General features: G+C 36.4%; 3 protein-coding genes across 4 annotated transcripts; 2 read left to right on the plus strand and 1 right to left on the minus strand.

The window, feature by feature from the left end:
• Positions 1–6278: 6278 nt before the first annotated feature.
• On the plus strand, positions 6279–10464 carry LOC113753303 (zinc finger CCCH domain-containing protein 17). 2 transcript variants are annotated; one of them, XM_027297423.1, is made up of 4 exons: positions 6279–6383; positions 6506–6738; positions 7927–8037; positions 8202–10464. In XM_027297423.1, the coding sequence occupies exons 2-4, from the start codon at positions 6520–6522 to the stop codon at positions 10131–10133; spliced, it is 2262 nt and encodes a 753-aa protein (XP_027153224.1). In that variant the 5' UTR covers positions 6279–6383; positions 6506–6519; the 3' UTR covers positions 10134–10464. The 2 variants fall into 2 exon arrangements, with proteins under 2 accessions (XP_027153224.1, XP_027153223.1); XM_027297422.1 differs by having other exon boundaries at positions 6279–6738.
• A 4208-nt stretch (positions 10465–14672) lies between these two features.
• On the minus strand, positions 14673–15464 carry LOC113752200 (rab escort protein 1-like). Its single transcript, XM_027296331.1, has one exon. It carries the CDS (start codon positions 15462–15464, stop codon positions 14673–14675), a length of 792 nt encoding a protein of 263 aa, XP_027152132.1.
• A 1527-nt stretch (positions 15465–16991) lies between these two features.
• LOC113752201 lies at positions 16992–20940 on the plus strand. The gene is made up of 8 exons (XM_027296332.1): positions 16992–17325; positions 17442–17839; positions 17931–18158; positions 18626–19315; positions 19402–19726; positions 19829–20090; positions 20213–20429; positions 20575–20940. Exons 1-8 carry the CDS (start codon positions 16992–16994, stop codon positions 20938–20940), a joined length of 2820 nt encoding a protein of 939 aa, XP_027152133.1.
• The last annotated feature ends 1139 nt before the right edge of the window (positions 20941–22079 follow it).

The following is a 22079-nucleotide window of genomic DNA, read 5'->3' on the forward strand; positions in this document are numbered from 1 at the left end:
AAAAAAAAATAAAAATTTTTTAAAAACAAATATACAGTTAAACACATAAAAAATTAATTGCTACTAAACATTACTAATTAACATGTTATATTAAATTCAATGATCCTATACCATTAATTATTTTAAATTCAATTATCAATAGCTTCGATTATGTGCCAACTACCATATTTTTTACCAGCCCAATGTTATTATTTGTAATTCCTACCCAATTCCTACATGGATGTGCACTACTTTTGCAAAAATTTCATCCTTAATTAATCAAATAAAAATAAAACAAAAAATGAGGGAAACATATGAAAATTGAGGGGAAAAAGAAGAAAATGCAAAAAAATCAACTAAAGATAATAATATAGAAAAAAAAGCCTTGAAAAGAAAAAAATTAAACTTACCAAGATGTTGGAAAACAAGAAAAGTTGAAATTTTCAACTTGTTTACAATCTGCTAAAGATAATAACCTGATAATAATAGTGAAGACTTGAGAAAATCTTGTTGTGGATATTTGGGTTAAAAATGGTTAAGAAGAAAAAATTGAAAAAAAAAATAAGAGAAGAACTTGATGTTTTAATATATTTTTTAGTCAAGTAGAATTCTCAACAAACTTAACTACAGTCTAGCGATAAGATTGTCATATGCAAATTGGGAGACCCAGGTTTGAATCATGGCTACACCATTCTTGGTATTTTGTTGAAAGTCGAACCGGCCGGTCCGGTCCGGTTCTGAAAACACTGCTCAAATCCAAGTCCAAATCAAGTCAAACAAATCCTCTTCCTATCAGTGTTGAAGATTTAAATTTCCTATTATTTGACGCCATCATCAAATCATTCATTTTTCTACGTCAAAGTTATAGGAAATACTCTTTTGATTGGAGAACAAGCCTTTTCGACCCTTCAATTGAAACCATTCGAAGAAAAGAATCAAGGGATTAATTTTTTCGATTCAAGAACTTTCAGAGATTATAACCCACTTATTATTTGATTTAATAAATTTGATATTTGCGCAAGTTTTCTTGTCTTTTATTTTAAGCAACGAAATTTGTGCATACAAACACTTAACAATTTTATTTCATGTCAAGCCAACAATAATTTATTAATTGTTTCCTCAATAATTGTGCATTTACAGAACATTTAACAATTTTATTTCATGTCACAATAATGAAAGGTCATTTTTAAAGTCACTAGAGCCAACAATAAAAGTCAATTCTTTCCTAGGTAATTTTGCATTTACAGAACATTTCAAAAGCAAATAATGAACCACAAAAAACCAAGTTTCATAGGTTTCACTCTTTACATCACCAATTATCAATTCGGTCAATGTGACGGCCCCACCTTACCCTAAGGCGAACCAAAGGGTTCGGCGAACCGCCTGCCTAACTCTCGTCGGGACTTAATCATACCTCTTAGAGCAACCACAACTAAAAAGGTTGGGATGAAGGGGAACCCCCTGGAACAAGACCAATAATCAGTACAACTTTAAACAAAGTATTGTCAGCAAAAAACAAGAAATACATGAGCAAAAAAAGTTACTTAAAAATATGAAGAGGAAATGCCTTTGGATGCATTAGAAGATACAGGTCTCAATTCGAAGATCCTAACATTAAGGGGGGGACATGAGATATTTACAGGTGTCAAAACCACTAAGTTGGCTCAAGCAGAAAGGAAGAAATAGTGCGAACTCCCTTCGTTAACAATGCAAAAAGCCTTTGATTTCGGACAAGAGACGTAAGTTGTCATCAAACCTCTGAGTCATCTGCACCCAGATTCCAGCAACCAAAGTCATGTCAAGGAAGTTAAATAGTTCCTTTGAAATAGACAACTTGAGTTGTTCAATCCTTCAATCCTAATGAGGTAGGTGCAGAGCAAATCAATCACCATATCCAGAAGGTCCCAAATCAGTCCTAACAACCAAACCGTCGAGGGTTTCTAGTCTGTAAATCAAAACAATAAAATAAAGAAACCGTAATATTCTCTTTGAAACTAAACAATAATAGTATCCTAGAAGTTGGGGTATCAGAGTCAACATGTCCGATAAATGCACCAGAAATATACCAGCTGCAAATAAAATAAAATAGGCAATTGATGAACATCCAATAATAATTGCAAGATAACCGCTTGACAAAAAAGCACTGTTCATAGAGCAACTCTCCCTTTTATTTTGTTAGATGGTGCTTCTAAGAACTAGAGACCCATTTAAACTTCCTATGTTGTAAGATGCTTTCTTGGGTCTATTACAAGTTTTTTCCTCAAAAGATTTTTCACTTTTTTGGGTCTTACCTCCTAAATGAATGTATATAAAATCCATCATATCCATTTTTTAAGAGGACAAAATGGATTGTAGCAATGACCTTTAATTGAAACTGAAGATGTACTTAGATTTTATATTAGTCCACTTCAGTTATTGAGGCCAGCAAGTTTATTTCTTATTTTGTTCACCATAATTTATCATCACACCTCTTCTTTTAGCAAACTCCAATCTTTACTCTTTTCCTTCCTTCTGTAACAAATTGCAATTTTATCCATCTTTCTTTTCCCATCCTTATCTCTTTTTCTTCGTCAGCTTTGGCTTTTCCCTATGGGACCTTTTTTAATTAATTTCAGTTTTATTTCACGAACTTTTTGGGCTGCTTTGCTAGGCTTCAGGGGAAATTTTTTTCCCCTTAGCCTCAAAGGGTAATTTTTTTCCCCTATGATAATAGCCTCATAGAGTAATTTTTTTTCTTAGAATTGAAAAATGATCTGTAGTTATGGCAGGGACATAGATATAGAATGACCAGCGTATTGAGAGAAGAATAATTTTTGGGTTTGTAATTTGTTGTTTCCTAGTCCTATCTCTTTCTTGTCATCTTGGATCTATTTTGTTTCTTTTAAACATAAGTTTTCTTGACAATAAGAAAAGTGGAGGGAAGAAGAAAATATGTACATAATGGAAGTGCTATTTATGAAGTCAAATTCTAGTAATTGATTTAAAGATCAAATTCTATACTTTTGAAACGTTGTTAAAATCATCAATATATTTTTTATTTCTCATGAAAATGTAGTATTTAGATGAATAACCCATTCGACTAGCATGTTATTATAGAACCGTAATTTTAATTGTAAACAAAATTTAATCTAATTATAAACCCAAAATCTCCTATCAAAATTTGAAATACCTATCCTTGCTTGATAGTATATATAGCATCCTACAAAATGGTGAGGATCACACTGCAACTATTTGCTTTGTTTGATTCTAGTCTGGCTATCGGTATCGATTAACTTGAAGTTATAACCTAGAGTTTTTTCCCAACTCTTCTTAAAAACATATATTTAACCACAATAGAACCAATAAATATGCATTTATAACACTTCTAAATCAGCAAACATAATGCATACACTAAAAATTTTAATGGCATCAATCAATATAAAGAGATATATTATGTAAATACAAAACATGGTACCTTTTTTATTTCTCTTTTTGTTAAAAGACAACGAAACACCATCATATGCAACAAAATAGATTAGGAAGTAGAATAAGTAATGTATATTGAGAACTCATAATCTCTTTTAGCCACTTTAAAATTGACAAATACCAACTGTAAAATGTACTTACCTTCTTATCTATTGCTTTCCAACCATAGTAGCTTTTTGTTAAAATCATCAATTGCCCATTTCTTTATTCTCTGAGGATAAAAAGAATCACTAACTTGGTTAGAAAGATTGACCCTATTGTAGGTAAGACATAAATATTAGTTGAATAAACTAATTATATGTAGGCAAGACAAAATAATTGACATGGACAATTTTCATTTCTATTGCAGGAACATTATAAAATATACAAGTGAAACATATCAAGTCAGGTAAGATTGAGTACATTCAGCGAATGGTAACTTTACCGACAACCTCTCAAGTTGAAATTACATATGTTGGCAATATCAAGATGTTTTAGACATGTCTTATCGACTTAATGAGTAGGTTCCAAGATGGCATGTCCTTATTTCAAGAGTCATAAAAGAATGATGAGCTACATTTTTTATAGCAAACAAATTTTTGTATAACTTGTTAACTTAATCAAATTAATGAACCAAAGTACCTAATAGGATGGGAAATCTTACAACTATAGTTTAAAAATTAATAAACCCTACCATAACCATAGAAAATTATTGTTGTAAAATAAATTTGTCTAAAAAAATTAAAAGAAGGGCAACTAGGAGTGATGAGTGGATTAACAAATGGAGATATATTGCAGGGAAAGAGAGAAGAAATAAGGTAACAAATGAGTAAGGTATGGTAAAATTACGACAGATAGGAAGGGACCAATTTGAGGTTTTGATTTAGACAAAAAAATAAAGAAAAGAGGAATAGGAGTTAGAGATATAAGAGATTCATCTAAAATTATCAGGAATTGAGCATGGAGAAAAAGAGAGCAGTGAGAGCAGTCTAAGAACAATACAAGGCAATAACAACAACCATCTTTCTCTACAAAATATTAAATAAAAAATAATAGAAAAACCAAAAAAATTATAGGGAAAGAAAAGATAACGAAAGGGATCCCGAAGAAAAAAAGAATGGAGACCAACCATTGTTCTTGGATTATGTGTAATTAAATTCGAACTAGACCGGTCAGTGTTTGAATTGCGAAGCGGCTAATGCTTTAGTCTGAGTTAATATCAGAACTCAGTAGGAAAAGACTCAATCAAAATCCCATTTAAACCAAAATTAGTAAAATTGGGTTTTCACTCGTTTGAATTTTTTTTTTTTTGGATAAGTCATTTAACACCTATACTACCATCTTTTGCTCATCTTCCAATTCTAGATGTAGAATAAATGAAGAGCAACACTTCAATATCTTGAACACAAAGATTATATATTATTACCTAGGGGTATTTTAGTTAAAAAGAAAATGACATATTTTTCTCTCACATAAATAACTATAATTCTATTGATGTGAGTAATGTAGGGTGATAAAGTGTAATTATCCAAAAATAGATGCTAATAAAGATAAAAGAGGTAATGTAGGGGTATGGGTATTTCAATTAAAAAGAAAATGATATCTCTTTTTCTCACATAAATAACTATAATCTTGTTGATGTGATTCATGTAGGGTGATAAAGTGTAATTACCCAAAAATGAATGCTACTATATAAAAAAAAAAGATATAATTAAGGAAAAAATTTCAGGAACCTCCCTGAGATTTTTTATAATATCACTTGATACTCCTAAACTTTGAAATATATTAATAATTTTTCTTATTTTAACTTTTTTCAATCATTATTAATCTATTTCAAAATATAAGACAAAAAAGAAAAAAAAACCTCATTTTGGATATAGAAGATAAGTCCTTTTTTTATGTCTAAAGATCTTGTGGTCTAAAGATCTACATGACAACTTTTATAAGTAAAGGCTACTTTTCATATTTGATTGTGGAGACTTATTTTTTATCTGTACAAATACTCTACAGTACCTCCCATATTTCATATATTGAATGAATCATCAATTCCTATTTTTTTAGTACGACAAAGTATAGTAGCAAAGAGCACATGCAAAAAGTGTTTTTAAGGTACATATAAACTTCTAAATTTGAATTATTTATTCATATCGATAGCATGAAAAACTAAACAAATGCAAAACGCTTAAAATCATATTTGAAACTTATTTGAAGTACTGATTAATTAAATCTTTTAGAATTTAATTAATAAGTTTAGAATCTTATTAATAAGTTATTCTCTTCATTTTAAATCTTTCAGAATTTTTAATTTGGCATGAAACCTATTATTGGGATCATAAACCTCATAACAACTTATTAATTATTTTCATCAATGAATTGTATTAGCGAATTTTTTGAAAAGTTAAAGGATTATATAAGTTTGCTATGACAACAAAAGAAGCACAAGAAAAGAAAATAATGGAACGAAATTATGTTCTATCTCACCACCAAATCAAATTTAATCTCGTTCATCAACATGGATTGACACTGCTACAAAAAGTTTAAAATTATAGGGAGCTCAGGTTGATTTTTTCAAAGTTCATAAATGCCGAGTGATACTATCAAGAACCTATGGGGAGGTTTCTGCAATTATCTCTTAAAAGCCATACAACGGTGTAGTAGTACACTCCGCAACAACAGCAGTTCCTCGAAGGAAAAATAAAAAGGAAATTTCTGTCCCCTGCATATCCTACTAAAATTATCCAAAAAAATAAAATAAACATAAGTAATAAAATAAATAAAACGCCTTCTCTTTCACGGACTCTCTTCTCTCTCTCTCTCTCTCTCTCTTCATTAGCTCTCTCTCTCTCTCTCTCTCTGTGAAAAAAAAAAAAAAACCCCCAAAAATCTTCTCTTTCTCCCCATCCAATTTCTTTTATGCGGCGCTGCTAAAAACCCTAGATCCGATCGCTTCCTTTCTCTCGGTAAAGAAATTGGAATCATTTTTCTTTTTTGGTTTTGGAATTTTATTTTAATTAATTGGGTTTTTAAAGAGGAAAAGCAGCGAAGAGTTTCTTTTTCCTTTTCTTTTTTTACTGCGCCGCAGCCATCGACGCCGCCATGGTGGGTACTTTGCCGCCGTCCCTACAGTCACAGCCCCCTGCTGCCTCATCTTCTTTGGCACCGGCGGGGGCGGCGGGAGCAGGAGGGGTGGTAGCAACCACAACTGTGGCTGCAACGTCATCTGGAGGAGGAGGAGTGGCGTTAGCTGAAGAAGAAGCTTTAAAAAGAAATACCGATTGCGTTTACTTTCTCGCTTCTCCGTTAACTTGCAAAAAGGTCTGATTTCGTTTTTTTTTTTGGAATTTAAATTATTTGATTTGTTTATTTTTTTTCTGTTTAATTGTACGTGGATCTTTGTAATTGAGTTGTTTTGTGGAGTTGGGGTTTGAATTGGGTTATTTATCTGTGGATCTTGTTACTATTAGGCTAATGACTAACACTTAAAAGAAACCCTTGTCAATATTGAAATACCTTTTCAATTTCAAGATTTGGGATATTGGAATCTCCTGTTCACATTTCTGCAAATTAATGTGAATGTGTGGAGTATTCTGTGGCGTTGTTGCAGGGGTTTTACTTTCTGTGGGTTTTTCTTGCGGGCATGTAAAAGCTGGTGTGCATTGTAAATGTTGGATACTGAAGGGAATTCTGTGATTTTCCTGATTGGTGATTGATGCTGATGTAGTTTCGGTTACTTCAAGCAAAAAGATTGCGTCTTTATGTGTTTATATGCAAATATCCTGGAATTCCTGGTTAATCAATGGTTAGGAATTGAATCTCGAGAATGTGATACAGGTGGCAGCTGTCGTTTGGCGAAAAGTGTGTATCTGTCATTTGGCGAAAGTGTGTCTGTTCTTTCGTGGCTTCTGTTATTCTTATGATTGTCTTGTTTTTGTGTACATTTTCTTCTTTAGGTGGCAGCTGTCATTTGGCGAAACACACGTTTGTATCTGTTTTTTCGTGGCCACTGTTATTCTTCTGATTGTCGTTACTAGGTGGTCGTTGATTGTTTTTCTGTTACTCTTCTTTCTTGCACGTAAGATGTAACTGATAGTTTGAATTGACTTAATTGATCTTACATGATGAGACGTGGAAAAGTACATTTTTGCCTATTTGACCTTTCTGTTTTTGGTATAGTTGTTTTTTCCTGAAGTTAAGTTTAACTGAGGATCTGGTTTTCTGGGACAAGAACTCAAAAGGACGTTTTACATGTCTATTACTAAGGTTCTCATGTGTTTCTTCTTGAGGCGTTCTTTGGGGGCAAGTTCTCATTTAGGTAGATTATTAAAAGTTTAAACAATTTTTTATTTTCTTATAGTGTTCTTGGTGCTTGATGGTTGTGTGGAATAAAGAGTGGTTGAATATTCAAGGACTTGGACAAGTTTCCGTCCTTCTGATGAATTGCATTTCATTTCTTACGATATTTCTGAGTAAATTGATGACTGTTTGTGCATCTGTTGTTGACAGGGAAGTGAATGCGAGTACCGCCATAGTGACATTGCTAGGGTTAACCCAAGGGATTGCTGGTATTGGTTACATGGGAATTGCTTGAATCCAAAGTGTGGCTTCCGGCATCCTGTAAGTTTCTGCTCTTTTTGACTATATAACTGGGTGTTGTTTACAAGGTGCCTTCAAAAGACAACTTTATTGTTCATTTCTTTTTCGGCTTATTTGTTATGTATAAATATTGTGACTAGTGTGAACTTTGTATCAGTCTGGTACTAATAATGCTTCATCTTCAGCCTCTTGATGGATTACTGGGAACACAGATGCCAAATCCTGTGGTAACTTCTGTACCTGCTAGTCAGCCAGCTACAACACCAGCAGCATCTGTCTCTTATGCATCCGGTAAACAAGGAGTGCCTTGTGTATTTTTTCAGAAAGGGATTTGTTTGAAAGGTGATTGGTGTCCATTCTTGCACGCACCCAATTCAGCCAACAACAAGCAGAGTCAAGCAGCTATCCCTGCTTCAGAACCTCCAGTATTTAAGAAGGCTTTTGGCAGTCTGGAGAAGGGCACTCAGGATAAGAAAATTACTCAAACAAGTGGCCTGAAGTCTGCTGAGTTGACTACTCAGGCAAAACCAATACTTAAAGTTGAGTCTGCTCCTGCAAAGAAGGAAACTAATAACAGCAAGCGTTTACCACCATCAGGTGTTGACAATGAGCTTCGGGGATATAGGCCTGTGGATACTGCTAACAATGGAGACCGAGTCAGCTGGACCACTCATGTGCAGCAGCAGCAGCCTTTGCAAGTAAACGATCATACTACTACGTTGAATAGTAAGGATTTAGAAGAGCCGTCAAGGGAGCCTTCCCCTGGTTTTGATGTTCTGGTGGATAATGAGCTAGGAGATTCTGATTATTACCATACTGAAGATCATTTTGGAAGATCAAGGGATCACGAGGAAATGAATGAATATTATGATGGTCGCTCTGGTGATTATGGTTCATTATTAGATGCTGACCGAGATATATATCGTGATTCACGTGGTTATGATTCATATGAGCAGCTTCAGGGCCAGTATGGCTGGGAGCAGCGTAGATCCTCGTCAGAAAGGATGTCTGGGGTTTTAGCTTATCCAGAACAGAGGCGATATAGTATGGCTGATAGCCCAGATCAAATTGATGAATCGGATTTGAGACATCATTTGTCAAAGCATAGAAGAGTCAATGGCTTAAGGTCAGTCATTAATCATGACTATCCCCATGAAAGACCTGATGAGCAAGGTCACCAGGGCTCTAGAAGGGACCTGCGCCAAGATCGTGACAGACGGGATAGCTCTCTTAGCAGTCGCCTCCGAGGAAGAATAAAGATTCCTGGGGCGTCATCTTCACCAACTGATGTAAGTGATCTGCGGTCTGATAAGGAGACAGAAAGGAGAAGGGAGCGCAGTGGATTATCTCCAGGGGGATCACAGGTTCCTTCTCGGCTTCGAGACAGGATAAAGGGAAAAGTACAAGAGGATTTCAATAATGATGGAAGAAACAATAGAGGTCTGCGCATGAGAACAGACATGATAAGTGACAACAATATTGATTTTGCTGCTCCAAAAAGTCTGGCGGAGCTGAAAAGTAGCAAAAGTGCTGATGGAAGTGATCAGCAATCAATGGGAAAAAGGAAGTACTCAAAGATTGACTATCAACAGCAAGCTGGAGAGGATCTCTCATTTGAAGGGCCAAAGCCCCTAGAAGAGATTTTGAAGCGAAAAAGAAAAAGTGATTCAGTGGTATCTGGAAGTGGCATGACTTCTCAATATGCTGAAGACAACAGTCAAAGAAAAGCAGATGAAAGCTCAAAACAGGTAGTTCATTTCTCTCCATCTAAGAATGACTCCAGCCTCCCTCATAAAGAGAATGAAGAATACAAATTGGCATCTGGTGTCAAGAGTGTCTCAGAAGGTGCCCAATCAGGTGACAGTCAGTCGCTGTCCCATGGTAAAAATGGAGGAGAAGTTGAAGAAGGACTGATTGTTGATGATGCTACCAAGGTCCGAGAGCCTGAAGCATATGATCATGGTGATGAAGACTTTGATTATGAGCAGGGGGATGGGGACAATTATAACGTAGATGTAGGAGAAAATGGAGATGCTGAAGAAGAATATCTGGATGATGAGGATGGTGATGATGGTGATGATGACGACTTTGCCAAAAAGATGGGTGTAATGTACTAGCACCAAAGCAACGGGAGATTTTTCGGTACTCTCTTGCTGCTGTTGGTTCATTTAATAGTGCAAAGCTTGATGAGCTTGTTTAGATTGGCTCTGAAAACAATTGGCAAATTTAGCTGCTCTACTGATTTTGTGTTTAGAAGTAGAGTAATTAAGGTTTTTTGCCCCTTTGTACCGATCAGAAGCTTTGTGTATTTAAGCTATTGACTGGATGGAAAATTTTCATCCTGCTTGTGGTCTTCAGCATCCTTAGTTTTATTATAACAATAGAGGTTCATGACTGTAACATTAGATGGTTTAATAAGAAAAAGTTTTGATGACTTGTTTGTGTGAACTTTCGCACTTTCTTGATATCATTCTCTCTGCGGTTACAGAACTCTGCTTTTGCTAAATCAGCCAAAACTCATCTGATTTCAGTTTAACAATTCGGAATACTGTATGGAAAACTAAAAAGGAAATATTGGTTGAGTTCAAGATGATGAAAAGAAAATACTCAGAATTGCTGCATCCAGAAAAACCATCTGATTCAGGATTGCTGCTTGCTAGTGGAACAGAGCTCCAATGCTTAGCTTAAGCTCAACCAAGGGAAAGCAATCAAGCTGCATGCTTTATCCCAAGAAATTACTCTGGTTGTATAATTTTTTATCTAGCCCCTTGCTATCTTTGCCTTAACGTAAAATACCTCCATCTTTGATGCTGTAAGTTCTCCTCCTTAATAATATATCTCTCTAACTTATGACTCTGAAATTGGAGATGGAAGAAGACGGAGAATGAACAAAAATATTAGCATTTTCGTGGTGCTTAGCTTTATGTCAATACTTTGATTACATGTGATTCCACCAAAAGCAGGGATGATTTTGAAGTTCACTTCTTCTGAAGTGTGGTGGTGTGGGATAGGTTGGGGAAGAAATTTTTTAAAATTTTAAAAAATATCCTAATAAAATATTAAATTTTGAAAGCACCTCGATGTACATTTACAATGATAAATTTTTTATATACAATACTGCAGTGTAATATTTTAAAAATATGCCCAAAAACACTTATCATACAATCTCAAATTCAACTTACAAAAACATTAAAAAAAAAAAAAATCTAACTCTCTCATTTTCTTCAATCTATTACCATCACACACTACCACCCATCACCACCAGTACCATTTCCCTCCTTTTTCCTCTATCGCCACCAAACCCTCTTTTCCCTTCCTGTTCCTCTCTCCTCCGTCTCCTTCCTCTCTCTCCTTCTTCTTTCTCTCTCCTCCTTTCTCCCCTTCATCTTCCTCCCTCCTCCTCTTCTCCTCCCCTACCAAACCCATCCTTTTCCTTCCCCGCCTGCCATGAGGGTTTGTTAATAGGCTGGTGAGTCCAAGACGGCATCGTGATGGGATTTGCCTAAGCTGATGAATATGAGCCATATGGAGAAGTTTGATTCTTTTGATCGTTAAGAGATCAAGGACCCTACTGCCCAAGACCCAAATTGAAGTCAAAACTATTTAAGGAGCCCGATTTGCTATTGGATTTTCCGTAGTTTGAATTCATCTTCCTTCTCTAAATGTGAATTATGTTTTGGAAATTTGGGTAAATCAAACCAAATACAAATCAAAAAACAAACACTAAATGTAGATGATCTTAAATTATAAATCAAACAATGAACTAAAAGAAAAGAAAGAAAGAAAGAACGGATCTCGAATGGGTTCAATATATACTTGAAGGATTTAAAATTTTGATTGAAACTGATATTTATAGAAAGATGCAAGAAAAGGTTGGACCGTGTAGGGCTGAAGGGAGAGGTTTGGTGGGAGAAGAGAGGAAGGGAGAGGAAGGAAGATGAAAGGGAGGGAGGAGGAGAGAGGAAGAAGAAAGAGATGAAGGAAGGAGAAGGAGGGAGAAGAGAAGGGAATTGGTGGCGGTGCTAGTGTGGGATAGGTCAGGGAAGAAATTTTAAAAATTTTTTAAAAATTCTACAATAAAATATTAAATTTTAAAAACACCCCAATATACATCTACAACAGTGATTAGTGTTATTAATTGTGTTGAGTCGAGTCGAATCGAATATTTGACTATTGAACTTGACTCGTGCTTAGTTCGAGTCAGGTTCAAACTCGCTCAACTAAGCAGACGAGCCTTGAAATGTACTCGAATACTGTAGATACCAAAATTTTGTCAATTTTTAATGTTTTCTTTGATTTTTTCTATTTAATGAGTTATTTATTTTCTTGCATTTTAATGTGTGTTTTTCTCATTTTGCAGGTTTGTTTTAGGACAAAAAAAAAACAACAAAACAAAGCAAAATAGCAACAAAAAGAAAAAAAAAGAGAAAATCAAGAAATCAAATCATCCTAATCATTTTTCTCCACCAAATACACTTAACTCATTTTTACACTCAATGGCCATGCTTCTTTCTTTTCATTAGGTGGGAAGACCATCCCTTGGAGAAGAAAGGAAACCAACTCCCCACCAATTAATACTTCTCTCGGCTCTCACACACGAGAGTAGGGGCGGGCAAAATTATCCGCTAACTTGAAAATCCTTCATATCCGATCCGATCCGATCCGAAAAATAGGATATCCGATTTTTATTATTTGATCGGGTCAAAAGAGGGTCGGGTACCCTCTAAGATGCGAGGCGGGTTAGGGTCACATAATTAAAAACCTACGGGTACCCGATCCGCCCCGCATATATATATTTTTTATTTTTATTTTTATACACACACTATAAAATAATAAATTAGAACTAAATAAGTAATTTTATTGAACAAATTGCATTACAAATATGAGAGACTATAGTTTATTTACAAGATTCATTTGTAGAGGCCATGATCTTATATTTTTGTAGAAAAAAATTTAATTAATGTGAAACATATATATTAAAAATTGTGCTATTTATTTCAAACTTTTATTGATTTTGAATTCTTTTAATTTTTTTCCTTTATCTTATATTCTCTTCACATGCTTGTTTCTTGGTGGGAAACAATTTTTTAGAAAAAAATTTTATTAAATCTTAGATGAATGTGTAAAATATAAAATTAAATTAGTATAAATTATTTTTTAAAAAAAATTAAATGATAAATGGGACGGGACAGGTATCCGCTGACCTGACCCTATCTCAACGGGTACTCGGTTATAGGGTACCCGCTGATATGCGGGGCGGGTAAGGGTCAGAAAATGACTGACCCGCAAGGTATGGATCGGATCAACCAAATGGTGAATAGGGCGGGTACCCGACCCGCGCCCACCCCTACCGGAGAGGACCATCAGACAAGCAAAGAAAAAAAACCAACTCCATTTTCCCTCACTCTCTCACTCTCGGTCTCTCCCAAAACACTCCATCAGAGAAGCAAAACAAAAAAAGAAAACACTCCAACTCTCACATCCCTCTCGTCTCTCTCCCTCGACAGACGAAAGCCACAGACGAAAAAGGGGAAGCTTGGGAGCTTGCTGCTAGTGCCATTACCACCACCACTGCTTAGCACAAGTTGATACAGTAATGCCCTTGAACATAAAATTTCAAAACTGGAAAAAGAACTGAACGTATTCATATCTTTACTTCTTTACAGGAAAAATGAACAAAGGACTACAATGAAGTACAAGGAGAAGCACCTTTGCTTAAACCCAGAAACTTTTAAACACAACAATGGTGGCATTATAGCCAAATTGACTATGATGCAGGTTATAAAATCAATGACACAAATCATACAACTAATGAATCCCAGAGGGATTCTAATAAGAAAAGCACGAGTTTTAAGAGGTCGTAAAAAATGTTAAACCTGGGGAGATGTGATCATTTTAGACTGGACAACATACAGAGTAGCACAAGACAGAATGAAAATAATCCTGAGCGTAAGAACATTTACTCCCCTTAACTGCAAAATGTTGTCTGCGTGTTTTACTCGCCGTTGAGAATCAAGTTAATGTTGATAGTTCCCAATCTCTCTACCTCGTACAAACTTAAGAATCAATAAATATGTACATAACAACATTGGATGTGGTTCTTAAATGAAACAAACATGATCGAAGATGAAAACCTGCCAACGGATTTATGATAAAGCATTAAACGATCAATCCCCAGTTTTGTCTTGACAATGTCCTTTTTGCAAACTTCCACATTGTCCTGTTCATAATCTGCCATCGTAATTGCATATAAAATGATCTTAGACAGACAGGCAAAAAATTTATCATAAGTCAAAAATATGCTGAAATGCAACTGAACTCCAAGTAAATGCATCCTTGAGAAAAGAGAAGTTAAAAGTATTGCACTAGTTGATCATAACATTTCAGAATTTGAGAATTTACTTTCACTTCGGGCATAATAAACAAAGTCATAATTCAGGCAGTACCACACATAGTATCAGGCTAAAATTTAAGTCAATTGGAAGCCAATCGGTAAGTAGTGAAGGTAAAACCGTCCCATGCTATATCAAACCAAAAAAGGGAAGGTAAAAAAGAAACGTAACACAGTAGAAATTCATATAAGTTCAGAGCTTTCTAGTCAAATAAGCAACACAAACAGAGAAATCACGGGTAAATGGAAGAAATTGGTTATCTACTTACGATGTTAGTTTGGGAGACAAGCGAATTTTCCGAGTCAAAAACTCCACAAATGGAGTCTCTAAATGCTCTGGGGTGATTTTGATACTATTATTTTCGTCCTCCTCCTCGTTACTAGTCTTAGTACTAGATTTAGAATTGGAATGATAATGGGCCTGAAGCAGCTTGAAGAACCTCATCAACTGATTCTTCTTCTTCAAGCTCAAGGTTCCATCTCTGAATATGGCGTTACGTGAATCCGGCACACTATTCCACAAAAACCCGCCACCTTTGCCTTCTTGGCATTCATCATAAATACAATAGCTGGTGTCCACGCTCATGAAACTCATGCAGTTCTGAACATCCACATCCACAATCAAAACCACCATGGGATCCGCGCAGAACAGAACTCTAGGCCCAGCTAAATCAAGGTTAAATTCTTTTTGCAGTGAGTCATCCAAAACTTTTTCAGGGGAGTACACGTGAACCTCCACGGAAGAGTAGAGAGGGCGAGTGCTGAGGGGCAGAATGTTGAATGAGTAGTCGACTGGTGAATCGAACGTACGAAAATCAGTATAATCATGATCAGAAGTAGTAGCAGAATGGAGGTGGAGGAAAGAGATGAGGTCTTTGGGTGAAAGGGAAGCGAAGGGGCTATGGTAGTAAGCGTCAGGGTTGATTTGAAGCACGGTCTTTCCGGCTGATGCTGCGGTGGCGGCGATGATGGACTCGGGGAGTCCGATGCCCACCACAATTAGATCAAATTTGGTGGGTTCGATTCGGCGCGGCCCTTCATCCTCCTCAGCCGCCATGGATGTCATCAACTCACCCGCTCTTCCGCCGCCGGTGTAAGTTGGTTAGTTTGATAATTTTTGGCGGGTAACGTGTTAATCGATTAATTGAGTACTACAGCTACAGTAGAAATGGTTTTCTCGTGCATCGAAGCGAGTAAACGTGTACTTCTCTGCTGAGTGAAGAAACTTAAAATGCTCATGCTCCGTTTGGCAAATGAATTTTTTAGATATTTATCTAAAATTTTATTGTAACTTATTATAAAAATTATAGATAAATTTTTTAAAGCATGTAAATATTTAGATATTTTGAAGTGTATAGTTTAAAAATTTTGAGAAGTTTTTTGAGATTACTGTAGTTAAAATTGTTAAAAAATTTATAGCAGACAAACTCGATCAAAAACTTGTTTACCAAAAGGCCGTTTGCCTGGTTCTTGAATTCTTAAAATCCGTTTGGATTGTTTTTTTTTTTTTTTTTGAGTTTTTGTAGAAAGATGTGCTGTTGAAAAGTATGCTCATAAACATGTAATAATTTTTAAAATTTGTTCTCTTTTCTTTTGTTTGTGACCTTAAAAGAGTCGACGCTATTTTCTCATCACAGTTTCATTCCAACTATGATTATATTTTCAACTAAAATTAACAACTCATTTAGATAACTCTTTCTTTGATCCCTTCAAAGAATGGGGTGTAACTCGAGAATTTTCCAAAGAATCACCAATTCCAAAAAAAAAGAATTAACTTCAATTCAAATACTTTAATAAAATCTTGGTATATTAGTGCTGGTATGATCACATGTAGATAATTCGTTCTCAAAAACCTGTTTGCTCATCTAATTTTCAACCGATTAATTTTTGGATACATCCATGACGCATCTAGGGAAGGCAACATAGTCCAATCCAAAGTGTAATGATTAAAAATGGGATTGACACTATTAGCCTTTAGAAATTTTTATTTTTTATTTTTTTCTTTTTTGGGTGAGAATTAATTAGAGCTTGGAACTAATAATGCCGTTAGGTTGCATCTCTATACCATATTATGTTCTTATGTTAATACCAACAAATTTTGTCTAGGCTCAAAGCAACCACATAGCAAGTGGAGCAGTTAGTGTTTGATCAATAAAAATACTCCACGTTACTCGTATTAGTCATATATATGAGTGTCAATACATAAGCAGAATACATACAGCGTTGACTCTCGAGGTGCTGATGGGATCCGATTTTGTTTTCTGCTGACATCCCAAAAAGATAAGATAAAAGTAAATAAAAAAAGCCGAAATAGTTATTCTAATTGTACATTTGAGAACATCATCACTTGACTCATCATTCATCAGAAATTCGAGTCAATCTTTATAGTTTGCTTCTCTTTCTTGGCCGGTTCTTACAGAGGTAAAAAGATCATCCGAGAAAATACAGAATGTTGGATAGTTGAAACTTGAATCCCAAGACTTTGACCAAATAATACACTTTATATAATATTATCATTACATTCATGGAAGTATATACTATGTAGCTAGCAGTCTAGCACTTTGCTCATACAGTAGAGTCCATCATGGCCACTGAATTCAATAGATTTGCTTTCTTGATTCCCTACTTCCAGGTTCTTTGCTTGGCCAATGCCGTTTCATTTCAGATAACTCGGTTTACTCCTGATTTAAGCGCCATACTCTATCGAGGAGATGCAATACCTTCAGTTGGAGAAATTGAATTCAACAATGTTGATTATCTTTATCAGGTTGGTCAATCTATCTATTCAGAGCCTGCTCCTATCTGGGATTCGCACTCAGGGAAAGTAGCTGACTTCACTACTCATTTCTCCTTCATCATTGACACTCAAAATCGTACCCAAAATGGCCAGGGGCTTGCTTTCTTTCTTGCTCTTGTTGGTTTTCAAATCCCACCAAACTCGGGCGGTGGATTTCTAGGATTGTTTAATACCAGCACAATTGATTCCTCCGACAATCAAATAGTTCGATTGAATTTGATTCGTATGCAAATCCAGAATGGGATCCTCCTTTTGAACATGTTGGTATCAACAATAATTCAATTACTTCCTCTATAACCACGTCCTGGAATGCCAGCTTGCGCAGGGAAGACCCTGCTGATGCTTGGATTATCTACAATTCTTCTACGAAAAATCTGAGTGTTCTCTGGAGTTATGGATCAAGTCCTAACTCTAGTATTTCTTATCAGATAAATTTGAAGGAGATTCTTCCTCAATGGGCTGCAGTTGGATTTTCAGCTGCCACATGTCCGTATGTTGAAAGACACATACTTGAATCATGGGAGTTTAGCTCGAACCTCGATATAGCAAAGACGCGTGGGAGTAAAGCAAAGAAAATTGGATTAGTTGCAGACTTAACAGCAGCTGGAGCAATCTTGATTGTGGGTAGATTAATAGTAATTGAAGCTTTAAGGAGAAACAAACAATCTGCTACGGCCAATTTGGAAATGGCTGCCAACTCGACAACTTCTACCAACGATGATTTAGAAAAGGGGGCAGGACTTTTCTGGGTGGAAAGTCAGTACTGAATCTATGATACGGCTGCTTGAAGATCCTGAGAAACAGTATCAGCTGTATTTGGAGAAAGAGAGGGAAAAGGATCAAAGTGATGATGAAGAACGTCCCAGTGATGAGGAGGGTGAGGTGGAAGGAGGACTATTTGAAAATACTAATATAAGTGACAGCCAGGGCAAAGTGGATGAGATTGACAGCATGGTTCGAAGTCTCGGCCGAGACCGAGATGACTCGGCCGAGTCGTCACCGTCTCGGCCCCTACCGATACAATACCGTGACGAAACGATACCGAAATACTTGACTCTTTGAGAAATCGGTCGAGTCGTCACCGTGACGGATTGACTCGGGCGAGTCAGTCCGAGTTACCCCGAGTCAAGACGAAAAATCAGCCGAGTCACACCGCGACGGATTGACTTGGCCGTTTCTTTTGCAATTTTTTAATTATTTTTATTTAGCATACTTTTTTATATTATTAACCATTTTTAGAATATTAAATACTTTAAAATTTGTGTCTCACCGAGACCGCGACCGATATGCCGAAACCGATGTGGAACGTTCCAGGCCGCGATCGCGACCGCGACCGTGACTTTGAACCATGATTGACAGTCAAGGCTCAAAAAAAGAATAAGCCTATGATCTGGAAGAAAGTTATTGTTCAAACTTTAAAGGAGAACAAGAAGAAAAAATCAAAGGACAAAGCAGCTTCTAAGAAATCGAAGCACAACATGGAGGAGAAAAATATTGCTGGTAGCAAGACAAACAAAAGAGAGCCAGACAATAAGTCGGTTACTCTTCCGTCATTTGATGAGTTTTTTATCAAGGAATTTAAATTGATTGGGACTCAGCTAATATTTTGTATAACAAGCTTGTACACCCACATGCCTACATCTTTCATTCCAGTGGAGGTAGCAAAGAATATGAAAAGGGTTTCTGGCATGCTACAAGCTCTTGGATCTTTGATACATAAGGTCACTTCTGCTAATGAAGGGCTGAGAGAAGTCATCTATGGAATTGAAACTGCAGAAAGAAGGAAAAGACGCTTCATTGAATTGCGAAGGCCTAGAATGGGATGCCTGCAAAACCTGAAACATCTTCAAGAAAAAATCTCTCTTCCAAGCTTCTCTGAAGATTATCAAATTAGAAGCTTCTGTTTACAGACATCTTTCTTGGTCTTTTGTACTGCTTCAACCTCAGCTAAGTTGCATGTGGAAGGAATAGCACCGCTGGAATTATTGGTCATTGATGAAGCTGCACAGTTGAAGGAATGCGAGTCCGCTATACCCCTTCAGCTACCTGGTATCCGCCATGCTATACTTATTGGAGATGAGAAACAACTACCAGCAATGGTTCAAAGCCAGGTTGTCGAATTGAACATGTTTTACTCGTCTATTTTTAGAAATTTAATGTGTTTCTGTTTCTGACTCTTCTGGTATGTCGTAAGCAGATATGTGAGAAGGCCAACTTTGGAAGAAGCTTATTTGAAAGGCTAGTGATGTTAGGACATCAAAAGCACCTTCTCAATGTCCAGTACAGGATGCATCCATCGATCAGCTTATTTCCAAATAGGGAGTTCTATGCAAAGCTAATAATGGATAGTCCCAATGTGAAGGATGGAAAATACAAGAAGCACTTCCTGGAAGGGTCCATTTTTGGATCATACTCATTCATTGACATCAACCCTGGTAAAGAGCAGTTTGATGACAAGCATAGCAGGAAAAATCTCGTGGAGGTTTATGTCGTTGCTGAGATCATTGCTAACCTTCATAAAAGTATGCTTCCCTGCAAACTCTAGAGTATCATATTTTTTTTTCTCCTTTTTCTTTGGACTTGTATGCAGCTAAGCTGATATCTCATCGTCCCTTTCTCAATAGGGTCTCTCATTTCAAAGCAGAAGCTCCGTGTTGGCTGCATATCACCCTACAAAGCTCAAGTTTCTGCAATTCAGGAAAAACTTGGCCAGAAATATAGTACGGACACAGGCAGTGACTTCTCTGTTAATGTTCGTTCTGTCGATGGATTTCAAGGAGGGGAAGAAGATGTAATAATTATTTCAACAGTGCGGTGTAATGGGGGTGGATCAGTTGGCTTCCTTTCCAACCATCAAAGGACTAATGTGGCTCTCACTCGAGCGAGGTATGAATTTAATGTAAGAGAAACTTGAACATAAATGAATTTTATAGGTCCTCTCTATTTTATGCGTGCAAGATGATGCACAAGCACGTTGTTTGTAAAAGCACTTATGGCTTGATTTACAGGCACTGCCTTTGGATACTGGGAAATAGTGCAACCCTCGTGAATAGTCACTCCATTTGGAAGAAACTAGTATTGGACACAAAGGCTCGGGGTTGTTTCCATAATGCTAGAGATAGCAAGATCTTGGTTCAAGCAATTTCTTCTGCCTTAATTGAGTTAGGCCAATTTGATAACCTACTCAGTACCGACTCAGTGCTGTTCAAAACAGCGAGGTGGAAAGTATGTCTCAGTTGTCATACTAAAGTAATAACTTGGTGGGCTAGTTTGTTGCTGTTTTTGGTAGTTTTTATTTAATGCTCGCTATAATTTCCTTTTACAAGTGGTGTTGCTGACTGATTCAACTATCCTTGGGTTTATACAATAGGTTTGCTTCAGCGATGATTTTTCAAAATCACTTGCAAGAATTCGGGATCCTGAGATCTGCAAGGAAGTTCTCTCTCTTCTAGTGAAGCTTCCGAGCGGCTGGCGCCAGCCTCCAAGTGACACTAGTAGAATTGAAATTAATGGTACTTCTTCCCTGTTGTTGGAGATGTATGATGTGAAGGGTCTGAAACTGATGTGGACAGTCGGCATCCAGAAGTTCATTTCAATTGACATGCAAGTTATAAAAGTTTGGGATATTTTGGCAGACTCGGAGATACCAAACTTGGCAAAGCAACTTGACAAGATATTTGGAAGCTACACACTGAACACTGTGAATCGTTGCAAAGTCAAACGGATGGAAGGGTAACCTTACAATCTATAATCTTTTCATAGTTAATGTTTTGCATTAGTACATTCTGTTCGAATGGCATTCTTTCGGCCTCTCAATTTCTATCGTAGAGGAGCAGCTGATTCTGGCATAAAGTCACAAACTGGTTTCTCTATCTTTTTAACTTTTCCTCTCACACCCATTTTTTCGGTCACTAATCTCTGTTTGCATCGCCATTCTCAGTATTAAGTGCGTACTCTGGATCACCATCTTGTAGAAACTTTAATAGGTTGTCTAGCCAAAGTTAAGAAGAGCTGAATACAAAGGCTTCATTTGCTGCGGGAATTTAGTAGTTCCAGCTACGTGGCCATCGGAATCAAAATCTGTTACTGGTGATGATCCAAGTGAACACTTGGCAAGTAAACTTGCCGGAATCAGTCTGAGGGATGAGCCAAGACCATCTACGAGGAGTTACAGGCGAGTATCTAATTCTTGAAATTGTCACTTCACATTATGATTGAACACAAACCACACCACATTATGATTTTCTCTACCGCCTTTTCCTCCCCGAATATTGATATATGTGTTGTTTACCAGCAGTGCGCTAACTCACGGGAAGCACCACAAGAAGTGGAAGAAGTCACAGAAGTGAAAATTGGAGTGAGACAAGATCACTGAAGATTCTTCTTGCGTAGTCTATGCAAAAGTTGAAATCAATGATTTATGGGTAGGAATTTTATCAGTATGTATTGATGAGTTAGGAAGGTACCATATTTGCAGCAGATTAAATTTACCTGAAACCATGTGTAAGAAATTCAGGGAAACTTGACTTGGCTGGGGAAATTTTTACGAGAACAAGGTGTAAATTAAAGGATGGTGCTGTCCTCTTGAAACTCCAGAATGTTATTGGGTGTCTTCGGTTTCACTTCTGTAAGCAGTGCTGAACCCTCATTATGCTTGTCATGGTATATATGTGTGTGTGTATATATATATATATTTACGAAAAAAAACTTACATTATACTACTATGTTATAACGTTTGCTGTTTTTTCTAAGATTATATGTTGCATTTCTGTAAGCAGTGCTGAGCCCTCATTATATACTTTATTTTGCTTCATCTTAAAATGCTTGTCATGGTTCATAAATGAAAATAAATAAATCCCAAATTTCATATTTGTA

The sequence above is a fragment of the Coffea eugenioides genome, chromosome 11, assembly GCF_003713205.1.
Source record: "Coffea eugenioides isolate CCC68of chromosome 11, Ceug_1.0, whole genome shotgun sequence".
Taxonomy (NCBI): Eukaryota; Viridiplantae; Streptophyta; class Magnoliopsida; order Gentianales; family Rubiaceae; genus Coffea; species Coffea eugenioides.